The 14,654-nt window shown below is 46.2% G+C and overlaps 1 protein-coding gene across 1 annotated transcript in view; it reads right to left on the bottom strand.

Annotated features, from left to right (window-relative positions):
• Nucleotides 1–10,113, bottom strand: part of NIPAL2 (NIPA like domain containing 2) — a 76,468-nt gene extending 66,355 nt beyond the window's left edge. Inside the window, exon 1 of the mRNA XM_034763358.1 lies at nt 9,878–10,113. Within this exon, the coding sequence (XP_034619249.1) occupies nt 9,878–9,994 (117 nt within the window). The 5' untranslated portion in view covers nt 9,995–10,113. The remainder of the gene's footprint in view (nt 1–9,877) is intronic.
• Nucleotides 10,114–14,654: the final 4,541 nt, after the last annotated feature.

Below are 14,654 nucleotides of genomic sequence, written 5' to 3' on the forward strand. Positions count from 1 at the left end.
CTCTGCTCGAGCCACTACTCTACTCAGCACAGCATTCTTCATAGAGTGCTCGTGACAGTTCATCCTCCTGGTTCCTTCTCCTGGTAAGAGTAGCTCCTTCAGCTCACTAATGATGTTCATTCCTAGAATCCCTGGGACTCCTTCTCCAATATGGCTCCCTTTTGAGGCTTTGTCTTTCAGGATGAAGATGCATTTTCCTGGCAGAGTCTGGCCCATATACGCTATGTCTGCTTCAAGGCACCCCACCACTGGGATTGCCAGTCCCTTAACAGCTGTTAGACGTACAAACCGTGTGCTGTGCATGGTCAGGTCCTTGTCCTTCAAATATTTTTGAAAATGCAACTCAGTAATGGTGGTGACCTCTGAGCCAGTATCTAACAAACATCTGGTCTTCATCCCTGCTATACATACTTCAGCGGTTAGACAGTCTCCAAATGCTCGCTTACAGAAGTCACTAGATATGCTGGCACTGCCCATGTTCCTCTCAACACTGTATGCAGAGGGATTTTCCACGAAGGACAGGCCTAGGAATCCTTCTGCCACTGCTTGGCCTTCTACTGTACATGGACCACTTGCTCCTGGTGCCCCATTGGTTTTGAATGCCTGAGACTCTATTCTCCTTCTCAGTGGACATTCTTGGCTAGTATGTCTTGGCCTTTCACAAGTATAACAAATGTATCTTTCCAGCTCGTCCTTCAGTGGGGCTCTTCGGGATCCCGGTGCCCTTGGATACTTTGGCATACTAATGGGATTTTTTTCTTTCATCAACTCGGTCATCACTTTCAGCATCTCCCCCTGTTGGACCGCCAGTTTTTGGGTAGCTTCACTTAAGCTTTCCAATGTTAGCTCTGTTTGGGGCAGGGCCTTTTCCCCAGCAGCTGCATTCACAAGGTCGCCACTTCATGTACGGGGGTTAGTCTTGGCTGTCTCTGCCACAGGAACTTCCTCTTCTTCTGATCACATAATGGCAGCCTGCATGAGTTCATAGAACTTCTTACTGGGCTCTTCTTTAAACCTCCTTTTCATTTCACGTCGGAGGGAGTCATCACGGAGCCCCAGCACCAACTGCTCTTTCAGAACCGTATCTGGGTCTGGAACTCGCTGAGGGTCTCGCCGCTCCACTTTGCTCATTCTCTCCTGGAGGTCATATGCGTATGCCCGGACAGTTTCACCAGGCTCCTGCTTTCTCTCAAAAAACTCCTTTAGTCAGGTTCCAATAGGTACCTTGTCTCCATACACTTCCAGGAGGAGTTCAAATACCTTTTCCACATCTTTCTTGTCTGCCACTGGCATGAACTTTACTGTGGCCTTGGCCTGGCCCTTGAGGTGCTCCTCTATGAAGTCCACATGATCTTCTTCAGGTACTCTTAGCACACGCAGAGCCGCCTTCACAGACTTGACCCACTCCTCTACTGTAATGTCTCCTTGTCTAGTCGGGAAGCCACCAAACTCCGTGACCTTCCGCTCCCGTGGGACATAAATAGTAGGGGATTTCTTAGCTTCTGCTGTCTGTTGGTCTATTACTGCCTTGGCCAGCGATAAGGCTTCTCTCTGTTCAGGTCTAGCTTGTTGTAATGCCTCCGCTTGGTCTGATAATCTGCGCTGAAGTTCAGCAAACTAGGTTCATAGTTCTTCAATTCCAGCCATGGTAGGGTACTCAACCAGGCCCGGACCGTGCTACTAGAACTTATTGTTCCTGGGGACTGTCAGTCTCAGGCTCCTGATTTGCCATCGACCCTTCCCCTTTTAGTGCTGGGAGCTAGCCAACCAAAACACCCCCACTGAATGTTAGTAAGGGGGCAACAGTCCCCTTACATAATAGTCCCTTCTGGCCTTAAACTCTATGAGTGCCTTCAAAGATTTTATACAAGTAATAATTAGTACTGGTCAACATTTTTTGAATGGAAGCTTTTAACATCAGATCCTTTCACTGTAAAATGTCCTTTATTGAAATGGGAAGGGAAGGGTTTTTGTTTTTTGTTGTTGTTTTTTCTTTTGGGGGGGGGGGCAGGGGAATTTTAATTTTCTTCAAAAAGTTTTTGTTCCAAACTCCCCTCCCCATACAAAAAAATAAAGTTTCTGGTTTTCCAATTTCTCTCCTCCCTCCTTTTTTTTCCACCTTTGGAAAAAGGGGGAGAAAAGGAAAAGTGAAAGTGGAAGGGAATTAAAACAAACAAACAATAAATAAAAATGTACACGGCTGTGAAAAATTTCCTATAAATGCAGAATTGTTCCTTTTTAAACCTGTGGTGCTAATATTGTTTTATAAATAGTCACAAAACTACCATTTTTCAGCCAACTCCATGATAGCCTCATTATGTGTTTTTTTTCCCCCGATATACAAGGAGCAGTCACATGCTTCCAATCCCAATGGTTTGTTTTAGAGCAAGGGAAAAGCAAGAACAAACAAAAATAAAATCTCCAAGAGAGAGCACAATATGTGCCTTCTCTGTAACATGCTGCATCATTTCTGCCTCACAAAATGCCAGCTGTCCCTGAAGACAACTGCTCTAAGAAATTTTACAAGTTCAATACAGAGAAAACAATCATATCACATACACCACAGTATCCAAATTCAGAAAGAAAGATTGACTGCTGCAATATAGGCTATATACAGTTTTAGAAAAATATTGTTAGGATATGCATAAAAGGAAATAAGGCAAGAGGGCAAGATCTTCAGCCCAGTTCCTGCCCCTTTATGCGGTAGGAAATGGCTGAGGCAGCATAAACGGATCCTAAAAAGCCCCATATTCAGTTGTGGAGGATTCCCTTGGTGCAGGCAATGTGGACCCCTGGTAACCTCTGGCATAGAGGGTGCACTGGCAGCGTGGCTAGGAATGGGATGTCCTGGGCAGGAAAGCAGCATGCAGTGCTGCAGATATTTTGGGTGGGGTTGTGGCCTAGGCAGCGAGCCCATGGAATTGTCTAAATTATGCTGGTGGTCTCTGCAGTCCCCAGAGCAGCCTAGGAAGGAAGGCACCAAGGTGACTTATAGCCACGTTAGCCTCCCATTCCTCAGGGCTGTGAGTTCTGTGCTCATACAGAATCTCACCCATAATACTTATACAAGTCTCTTAAATGTTTAATCCAGCAATTCCATATCACAAGGATTGGCAACCTTTGGCACGCGACCTGCCAGGGTAAGCATCCTGGCGGGCTGGGCCAGTTTGTTTACCTACCGCGTCCACAGGTTCGGCCGATCGCAGCTCCCACTGGCCGCGGTTCACTACTCCAGGCCAATGGGGGTGGCGGGAAGCAGTGCGGGCCGAGGGATGTGCTGGCCACCGCTTCCCGCCGCCCCCATTGGCATGGAGCAGCGAACAGCGGCCAGTGAGAGCCGCGATCGCCCGAACCCGTGGACGCGGCAGGTAAACAAATTGATCTGGCCCTGCATGCCAGATGTTGCCAATCCCTACCATATCAAGTACCTATGATAACCCCACAGAGGGTATTGCTCATGAAAACAGCACCACCTCTTCGTCTGGACCCCTGTTGATTTTAGTGAGGCTCTGCCTGGGTATGCAAGGTCCAAGTCTTTGGCAGAGCCTGAAAGCTCATCTAGAAGCCTGTCTGGCTCCCAGCCGTGCATTTATAAACAGCAGGCCACACTTCCTCACTAGGCGATTTTAATTATATGGCATGGCAGATAAACAGCACAGTCCCCCTTTCATTCAGAATGGTGGTCACAATACAAGAAAAGAAATGAGTGATATACATCAGCACTGGTAGAAACTGCGCTAATGAAGGTTGCAAAACTGTTCCATTATAAACCAGGTTTTACATTCCTAATTTTAACAGTAATCTTTTGCATTCAAATTCCCCAGGAATGATCCCAAAAGGGGAATTTGTTTTGCTTTTTTAAAGTCTGAGCATATTTTTGCATTAGGAGTACTGGGAAATATGGTATGTAAGGAAATTCTGTCCACTCCCCTGAAGCAGAGAACTAAAAATGTCAAGTATAAAGTTTCATAGTCCAGACACGTAAGAAACTGTGAATGAGGAGGGCGTACTTTGCAAAGCATGGTTTGAGACGTTTATTCATTTTTAGTAGACATTTTATCCGGGGGAGAAAGGAGAGCATTGCCATTTTCCTGATAACTCACATCAGCCTCAATCCTGCCACATTTCCTGGGGGAAAACCCTTGGACTTCAGTGATGCTGTATGCAGGTGCACAAGTGTATCTCATGGAGCACAGCAGTCCCAATTCTGCAATCAGGACAGTGAGAATACTCCCTGCACTCCACGGAATAAACCACAGACATTGCACGCTGGAATAAACATCTAGGGAGTATCCAGTGGAGCCTTTACAAACGTTAACTACCTCAAGTTAACTGGTGATCAATTAACTCAGTGTAGACAAGCCTAGAAAGACTGGGGCCTTGTCTACACTGCCACTTTACAACGCCGCAACTTTCTTGCTCAGGGGTGTGAAAAAACACATCCCTGAGCACTGCAAGTTTCAGTGCTGTAATGTGGAAGTGTAGACAGTGCTACAGTGCTGGGAGCCATGCTCCCAGTGCTGGTAGCTACTCCCCTCTCCTCCTGGAGGTGAGCTCTTTCCCAGCACTGGTACTGCGACTACACATCCACGTCAAAGCGCTTATGTGGCAGCGCTTTAATGTTGCTAATGAAAACATACCCTGGGACAGTGTTTCCCAAATAGTGTCTCTGGAAGGTTCTAGATGGGTAGCAGTCCCAGGGAAAATGCATGTCCCGGTGGGAAGGTCGGAGAGCAAACCTGACCTGCACTCACCCTGCAGTGGTGGCTCCTGTCTTGTGGGGTTGGGCACAGCTCCCCACTCCAGGCATTGCAACCTGGTGCACAGAATTGCAGCTCCCTTCAGGTTTGGACAGGCTGCCCCTCCATCATAACAGACAGAAAGATGACTGGGCCAAACCTGACTGGTGCTGTGCACTGGTACCCCCAAATGTATGCACATTATGCAGGGTGCGTACCATTTGCAGGACCAGATTAAGGCATAGGAAACCTAGGCCTTGGCTACACTGGTGCTGTACAGCGCTGCAGCTTGCTGCGCTCAGGGGTGTGAAAACGCCCCCTCCTCCCCCCCCGAGCGCAGCGAGTGCAGAGCTGTAAAGTGCCAGTGTAATCAGCGCCTGCAGCGCTGCACGCTCACTCACAGCGCTGCAAGCTATTCCCCTCTGAGAGGTGGAGTACTTGCAGCGCTGCGAGACAGCTCTCGCAGCGCTGGCAGCGTGACACTTGCGCTTCATAGCACTGCCGCGGCAGCGCTGTGAATTGCCAAGTGTAGCCAAGGTCCTAGGCACATGCCTAGGGCCAAATTCATTGCGGGGCCCAACTTGAGCTCCTGCACCAGTACCTGAACTGGTCTGGTTCAGGTACTGGTGCAGGAGCCGGCTCAGCAGCAGCAGTAAAGAGGAGCAGCCCTGTGTGCCCCACTGTCCACTCACATTTCATAGAATATCAGGGTTGGAAGGGACCTCAGGAGGTCATCTAGTCCAACCCCCTGCTCAAAGCAGGGCCAATCTCCAACTAAATCATCCCAGCCAGGGCTTTGTCAAGCCTGACCTTAAAAACCTCCAAGGAAGGAGATTCCACCACCTCCCTAGGTAACCCATTCCAGTGCTTCACCACCCTCCTAGTGAAAAAGTTTTTCCTAATATCTAACCTAAACCTCCCCCACTGCAACTTGAGACCATTACTCCTTGTTCTGTCATCTGGTACTACTGAGAACAGTCTAGATCCATCCTCTTTGGAACCCCCTTTCAGGTAGTTGAAAGCAGCTATCAAATCCCATCTCATTCTTCTCTTCTGCAGACTAAATAAGCCCAGTTCCCTCAGCCTCTCCTCATAAGTCATGTGCTCCAGCCCCCTAATCATTTTTGTTGCCCTCCGCTGGACTCTTTCCAATTTTTCCACATCCTTCTTGTAGTGTGGGGCCCAAAACTGGACACAGTACTCCAGATGAGGCCTCACCAATGCCAAATACAGGGGAATGATCACGTCCCTCGATCTGCTGGCAATGCCCCTCCTTATACAGCCCAAAATCCCATTAGCCTTCTTGGCAACAAGGGCACACTGTCGATTCATATCCAGCTTCTCGTCCACTGTGACCCCTAGGTCCTTTTCTGCAGAACTGCTGCCTAGCCATTCGGTCCCTAGTCTGTAACAGTGAATGGGATTCTTCCGTCCTAAGTGCAGGACTCTTCACTTGTCCTTGTTGAACCTCAGATTTCTTTTGGCTCAATCCTTTAATTTTTCTAGGTCCCTCTGTATCCTATCTCTACCCTCCAGCATATCTACCACTCCTCCCAGTTTAGTGTCATCTGCAAACTTGCTGAGGATGCAGTCCACGCCATCCTCCAGATCATTAATGAACATATTGAACAAAAGCGGCCCCAGGACCAACCCTTGGGACACTCCGCTTGATACCGGCTGCCAACTAGATGTGGAGCCATTGATCACTACCCGTTGAGCCCGACGATCTAGCCAGCTTTCTATCCACCATATAGTCCATTCATCCAGCCCATACTTCTTCAACTTGCCGGCAAGAATATTGGCCCCCATGATGGAGAGTCCACGAGACCAAATCTGAGCAGTGTTGTGACCCTCGTGCACCAGGTTGCAATGCCACTCACTCAGTTTTAGCCCTGGTGCCCCCCGTCATGATGCAGGGCCATAAGACCAAACCTGAGCAGGCAGCGCTGTTCCTCCTTGCTGCTGTCGTTGGGCCAGCTCCTGCACCAAGGCTCCCTCCTGGGGCCCTATCTGGCCTCACCCCGATTCCAGCACCCCATGTCCCCTTTGCTCTGCTTGCAGGACTTGTTCAGTGACAGCCTGAAGACATGCTACAAGTATGGGGAACTACGGTGAGTGCCCACAGAAGGGAGCCGACTGGCAGAGGGGCAACGGAGAGCGTGGGAGGTGGACAGAAGGGAGTTTGGCCTAGCTGCATTGTGCCCAATGTAAGATAAAAGAGTGTGTGTAGACGCTATGCCAAGTGAAAATGAGAATGGTTCAATTGTGTGTACCACATGAAAAATTTCTGGGGGTGCCCAGGCTGCAATGCCCAGAGTGGGAAGCCAGGCCCAGCGGTGTGGGACAGGAGTAAGGGTGAACATGGGGTGTGCTCGCTCTCCAGCCTCCCCCGGCCACAGACACACACACATATACTAGGTAGGGATTAGGGTTGCAATCAGGGCCGGCTCCAGGCACCAGCACAGCAAGCAGGTGCTTGGGGTGGCCAAGGGGAAGGGGCGGCACATCCAGCTCTTCGGCGGCGGGTCCCTCGGTCCCTCTCAGAGGGAAGGACCTGCTGCCAAAGAAGAAAGTGGTGCAGTGGAGCTGCCGCCGAAGTGCTGCCGATTGCGGCTTCCCTCCCCCAGGGTGGAAGGTGATACTGAGGGCGGTCAATGCCCCGTGGTGGAGCGAGAAGGAAGTGGCAACAGAAGATGAAGATGTTGGCCTATGATTTTGCCTCCCCTCCCATGAATGTGGACCCTGGGTGGGTCAGACACAAAAAAAGAGACAAATGCAGTGGGTGGGTTGCCCTACTAAAAAGTTAGGGAATGACTGCAATAAGTCACAAGTTCCCAAAAGGTGACAATAGTTTGTCAAGCAATGTTACAGGTAACTAAATGCATATTTAATCCATTTTGAATCCATTATTAAACATGTCAGTATGTAACAATGTGTAGTACAGGGCAGACACAGGGAAAATGTGAGAATATATGATTCTGTCTCGATGGACTTTTCTAAACTAACAATAAACTGCCTCAGCCATTATCATTCACTTCTCTATAAAACAAAAGGTTCCTATACTTTTGTTATACATGGTCAAAGATCACCTGCCTTCAGGGCCCGCCCCATGAGGTTCTGAAAAAGGACATCAGTCCACAAACAAAACTGGGACTATCCATTTTCCAAAAAAGGAAACAGGAAATAGTTTCAATACTTCCAAAGAGGCAAACTGAAAAGGGGAAAAGGTCAACAGTTTGTGAACTGAAGTCTGGGAGATACAATCAGAAGACCTCAAAATGCTTTACATACCATGGTTTAGGCCTCACAATACCCATATCTTGATAAGCATTATTTCTTGTTAACTGTGCTCCTGCCCAGAAGCCCCCATCAGGATCAGGGCCCCATTGTGCTAGGTGCAGTACAAACACACAGGAAGATCCAGTCCCTGCAGCAAAAAGAATACAATCCAAGGCTTGCTCCTGCAAGGAGTTGCACACCAAGCTCCATAGACTTCAGTGGGCTCCATGTGCACAGGGATGCACGTCCATACTTCTCATTGTACAACTGTGGCCTAAATAGACAGGTGAAAGGTGTGGGAAAGGGCTAAGATACACAAGCAGAGGGATCAGGCCAATGATGGGCATACATCATGTTAGTCTTATTTTTTTAATATTATATATATCACACACACACACTGTCCCCACAACCCTAGATCTAGCTAATGTTATTTCCCTTGTTCCTCAGTTTACTTGTAAAACTGGGACTACAGAAAGAATAAGTATTTTCCCAAAGAGCATGTTCTGGTGTCCAAATTAAAGTGATAGAATGTTCCACAAAACAGTTCAAAACTCCAAGAGTACTGACATCTTTTATCTAACCAATAACAACAACAGTTATACTTAAATAACCATCCCCTAAAAAAACAAAAGCAGGGCTGGGCATTAGAGAGAGTAAAACAGAGTAGCCTCGTATTATAAGCACTTGGTGACTCCTTGTGTCACAGCAGCAGTTCCTCTGCACTACCTTCCCTGCGTAGCTCAGCAAGTTCAGTTGGGCTCCTGGGCTCTAGCTTCTAAACTCACTTGAACTCCCTCCTACCTTGCAAGTCATTTTATTTACTTTGCCTGTGTTGGACCAGAAGTCAGACAACGATCCATTGCCAGCCCCCTGTTCCCTGAAGGTGTAGTTCCCCAATAGACATCCTGAATGCCATAGACCAGCTATCTCTTTGCCATCATCAGGCATCACTTAAGTTCTGGCTCTCACTTGCCCAGTTCCTGGGTAAGCGCTGCAGTCTTGCCACAAGCAATACCAGGCACAACCAGCGCTGGAGAGGACTAGTTACTCAAAGGAGAGAATTGTGTGGACTTCACAGTCACTCACTGGTTTGGGAGTAGGAGACTGTCTGACACATGCCTCTATCTATCTTAACTGCTGCCAGGATACCTGCCCAATAGGTGAATGCAGAATCAGGGTAGGGGAGTATGATCTATTGTTGGGACATTTTGTGGGGAGGGGTAGTAGCTCTTTACAAATCAAATGTAAAAAGGACGGTCTCCAGTAATGATTAAGAACTTTGCATTACAAAAAGGAAGCTCAATTTTCATCCAAACAGAATAGCGTGTTTATTAACCTCCATTACTTCACAGTTTGTGAATCCATAAAAAGGGAGGAGGCCAAGGTATGTAATCAGCCTTGAAAGCTTTTTATTATTAGCAGATGTACTAACAAGTTGTCAGCTCTAAAATGCAGGGCCGGTCTCCATTTTGTGACCTATACAGCACCAAGCACAGTGTTGGCACTTAAAAAAATAGCTACACCCTAAACTATCATAGGAGAACATTTGTCTATCCTTGTGAAGGTTAGTAAGTGCCTATTTCTTGCATCTTTCAGTGTCCTATGCTTTGGGGATAGAGGGGTGTCCAGAGCTAAGGGAGTGGAGGCTGAATGCTGATTAATTAACTAATGAAAAGCAGGTGTAAATTGCTTAAGAGTAGCTCTTTAAAGCAAGTAACATGAGGTAACAAAAATAAACTTCCTGTGAAACTGTAGTAACTCCTGTAATAAACTCCACTGGGCTCTCCTTCCCCCTCTCCTTGGTTCTGTCTGGCACTCCCACTCCTAAACCCTCCTGGGTCAAACACGCCCTGGCTTACCTTGTTTGTATTGTACCAAAAGTTGGATTGGGACCCATTTCTGGCCCCTTGCTCCGCAGAGGTGGAGTTCCAGGGCAGATGGTCTAATATGGTCAGGATGTGCATTTCTCCAGCCATCAGTTGTGCCCCCAGGGGGACTCCGCTGCAGGCAGTGCCATGAGCAGGCGGGGACGTGTTGCTATCAGGAGAGGAGCGTGAAGACTTTACAGTCACTTCCTGGTTCGGGACGGTTTGGGAGTAGGAAATTCTGCTTGTATGACACACTCCTCTGCACCTACTGCTGCCCGGACATTGCACAGGTGTATGTAGAGTCGGGGGAGGGAGGAGAGCTACTGCTGGGACACTGGGGAACTTGGAGGTGTATGGGGGTGGCGGGGGGGGCTATGACTTGTTTTGTTGCCTATACAAATTTGTAGGGGGTAGCATAACAACAAAGCCAAATGCAGGAATTTTTCAGCTAGCTTCACTGCTCTTGGCACAGCACTCCGACCATTTCTCCCCCTCTGACGTCCCAGTGCCCTACCCCTGTTCTGTATCAGCTGCCTGCTAGGTTAACTCTTTCACAACCCACTGAGCATTGACTAACTCTAATAATTTAGGCTGGTCAGATTATTCATAGCAAATAAACTATCCAATTAATTTAGCTCTTTTTTAGTACTGAGTCATTTGCACAGACTGTTATTTCTGTGATCTTATTCATTATTTGTAAGTATTTTCCAAATAATTTATGTGAACAGATTTCAGCCGATGGGTCTGTTTTCAAGATGTCACTTCACCTATTTGCAATGTCTGATTAGTCACCTGTACAACATGGTATTATTTCTGCTCAGTGACTAGACAAGTGAAACTTTTTCAATGGGATAGTAAGTAATAATCAAGGGCAAATACACTTGATGGTGCATGTAAACCCTTGTTCATATGTTCACCCAACTTTTTTCCTCTTAAAGGGCTACTCAGTTTCAGTAGGATGGTTTTGTACATGAATGAATGAGATTAAATTGGAGTGTGTGTATGAAGTGTGCACAAAATGTAAATAACTCTGGTTTTGTAAGGGGAAACTAGTCCATTGGGTTTTAAAGATGAAGTCTGAAATTCCTCTGGACAAATTTTGATCACTGTAGTGGAAAAAGGGAATAGAAGTGAAGTTAAAGGATTGAGAGGGCTTTAAAGGAGGTCAAGACATTTGGGGGATCATGAAGAAAGAAGGGTTGTGGGGGGCTGACAATCACAGGAGGATAGACATGGTCTCACAGAGTAGCAGAGAGGGCTCTATATTGAGAACCAAAGGCAGAGCTGTTGCATCCTAGGATTTGTAGAGAATGTAACTGAGCATAATCTGAACAGTTCTGTAGACACATGACTATCGGAGAACTAGAGAATCTTGGATACCCTTGGGCAATTATTGTTTACACTGTCCATCTGCCAGTCTGCTGTGGCTAGAAATCTTGCTTGTTGGCCTCATTTATGTGAAATGGCCCAGGAAGGTATACTGTGAGAAAACTCTTGGAATAATTAGGTTGGCATCCCTTCCTCATTCCATGTTGTTTCTCAGGTACTGTTGTTTTGCTGAGCAGTGCTCCCAGAGATACAAGTGACAGCAGCATTATTAGCAGTGTGCACCTCTGAAACATCTTTTGTAGGACACACATGGGCACTGGTGGCCATTCAGGCTGCACTTATTATTTGTATTGCAGAGCACCTCTGGCCCCCCCAACCAGGGCCCCATTGTGCTGGACACTGTACAAATACATAATGAAAATACAGTCCCTGCTCTGAAGAGCATATAATCTAAATCTCAGATGAGAGCCGACAGGTGGATACAACAACACAACCTGCAGAGCTGGAGGAGAGAAAATAGGATTCATTGTTTAGTTCCAGAGCACCCAGTGAGACTGGAGCTCCCATCTACCAGCAGGGAGGGTCCAGAGACGCAGGGGTGAAGAGAACTAGGCAGCTGGGCAATATGTCCCGGGGAGCAGGTGCAGAAATGAACTTTCAGCAGGTGACTGAGCATCGTGTATAAGGGAACTGAGCAGCAGAGAAGGAGGGGCAGAGCCCAGGTGACAGATGCAGGGGGCAGAGAGAGGTGTGATTAGCTGCTTTCAGCAAGGACAGAACACATGAATACATTAAGCTAAAGATAAAATACAGATTGTCCTGTTGCTACTTTTCTATGTAAGCAATTGCTGCCAGCAGCCTCGGGGGGGGGGGGGGGGGGGGGGAGGGGATGTCATGCTATAGAACCATAGTTTTACTAACTCTGTTGTATAGTGGTGAACTATGGGTGCTAAGACAGACTGGAGAACACCAGACTGATATTTCTGATTCATATAGTCTTCATTAGCTGCCCCAAATCAAGTGACAGGACGTGGTCAGAAATGAGGATATTTGAAGGTGAACCTAGCAACTACTTCCATCATCACTGGTTCAGTTTTGGTAGCTTTCTTGGTATGGAGGTATTATTAGGATGGAAAATGGATGAATTCCAAGCATGTGTAACAATGATTGCCTCTTCATGGCTGGTGCTCAGTGGGCATCAAGAAGCTTCAGTGGCAGGACTAGATTGCCAAATGGACGGGAAGTAAATACTCAACCAGGCCACGCTACCTTAAGCATCTTGCCAGAGTTCAGTCCAGGTGGTGTTCAATTTGTAAGGAGGTCACTTTCCTTTGGGATTTGCCGTGACAATAATGGAAAATGTAGGAGATGCCCTGTTCCATAGGTTAAATTATTTAATATTACAAGGGTTGAGTGGGTTGGGCTAAAAAATCCTGAACACAGAGGGGGGCTTGAAGGAGCATTTGAAAAAAAAAAAGAAAGGAAGTTTGGTGGTCTATGACAGGAAGACTATTCCAAGCAGCCAGTAAGAACAAACATAGGCAATACTAGTATTCTAGACAAACTAGTTTTCTATTGTGCATGCCTAAAACTGATTCTTCATTGACCCTATTTCTAAAAGCCACTTATTCAGTTAAATAATTCAATACTAAGAAACATCTTGTTTCAGTGATTCAATGTGTACAGTCTAACTTGAAATACCAGTTCCTGTGATAACAATTCCCGTGAGTACTTTGTAAATTCCGGGATGCTTATAGATATGAATAAATAAGTACATTCTACTGGAGCTTCTTTTCTCTATTACATGGCTATGTGAATGGCTGCATAATTGCAGATTATTTAAAAATGTTGCATAATTGTGCTCTGGAATCTAAGCTTGCATTTTAAAAAAATTGTCTGTAGGCAGTTTGGTTTATGGTTGCAAAGTAGCCTTCAAAATGGGTATGGAATGTAAACTGATGCAACTGATGTTTGCCTGCGTTTAGAAAGAGTTGAAATAATAGCTGTGGGAGAATTGTGAATGGCCTCCATTCTTCTGTTAACCTAAAAGGCTAGGGACAATTTAAATGTCAACATTAGCTACTTCAAGACAGATCATTTTAGCAGAAACATCCAGCTAATGTTCTTATTTGTCATTTTCAGTTTGTAATTGTTGGATGTAATGGCAGATACAGGTCCAGAGAGCAGTTGGAGCAGCTGCTGGGGTGAGAACACAAATCCAAATCCAGCTCCTATTCCCATATTTAAAGTTATCTCTGTCTCTGCCCCAAGTTGGGAGGGAAGGAGTTGATGCTTCCCATGCTTAGTGCCAAAAACCTCATCTGCTTGGATAACCAAAACCACCTCCAACCCCTTCCTGGGTGCCAAAAGCCACATTGGTCCCCATCTCAGCTGCCAATAATTTCTGCAATGCAGTTCCCCATTTTCAAAAATGCACGAATTGGCAGCATAACGAAAATTTGGAGGCGGCATAAAATACATTGAATTGACCCTCAAAATAAACCTGCAAGGCACAGGACCATTGTCATAGATCACTCATTTCTCATCAGCTTATCACTTGAAATAAAAATGTGACTGTGATCTTCCTCTTCTCTTCATGTGTCAGTATATAATGCCGGCATCTGTAATTTTCACTCCATGCATCTGAAGAAGTGTTTTTTTTACCCACGAAAGCTTTTGCCCAAATAAATCTGTTAGTCTTTAAGGTGCCACCGGACTCCTTGTTGTTGTTATGGTGGTGACGGGCTCTCTGTAGCTGAGCATTTTCTGAGTTTCTCCTGCTGTTGGTACAGTGCAATGCTAGTAGTGATGGAAGCATTATTCTAGGGTCCAGCCATTTCACCCCCTCTTGTCTATGCTCTAACACTACACTGATTTTTAGAATTGAAGATGGTATTGGATATGTAATAGGTCTCAAACTTTTTATATTATACCAGCTTACAGTCTGAGGAAGGGTCAAATTCACTTGAGTAATATTGAACTATTTCAGTTCAATTGCCACCTGCCAATGGCAGAAAGTCTCTCCTTCCAGCAGCTGCAATTAGTCGAATATCACTTTATTTTTAATAATTTGTAAAACGTCATTCCACTTAGAGTTAAATGTTCTGAGGAAACATCCTGCACAGAACACAAGTGTACTGCAGAACGTTTCCAAGAATAATGCTCTTTGAAATCTGTAGTGTAGGTCATCAGTGCTGTACTTTTGCCTGGCTTACATTTGGTAACTCCGCCATTTTGGTTTGATTTCAACTACAGTATTGATTGCGAGCTGCTTCCCTTTGGGATGTCTATCAATGTAAGGAAAAAAAGAGCATTGGAGCAGAGATACGTTTTACAGACCCCAGAGAAGGCTTTTGCCCTTTACTCTCTGGACTGTGAGTGAAAGAGATTTTGGTCCTTCGCATTTTCGTTTTTATCTTCTCTACTCTCTCAATTTAGA

This window comes from Trachemys scripta, chromosome 2, assembly GCF_013100865.1.
Source record: "Trachemys scripta elegans isolate TJP31775 chromosome 2, CAS_Tse_1.0, whole genome shotgun sequence".
Lineage (NCBI taxonomy): Eukaryota > Metazoa > Chordata > Testudines > Emydidae > Trachemys > Trachemys scripta.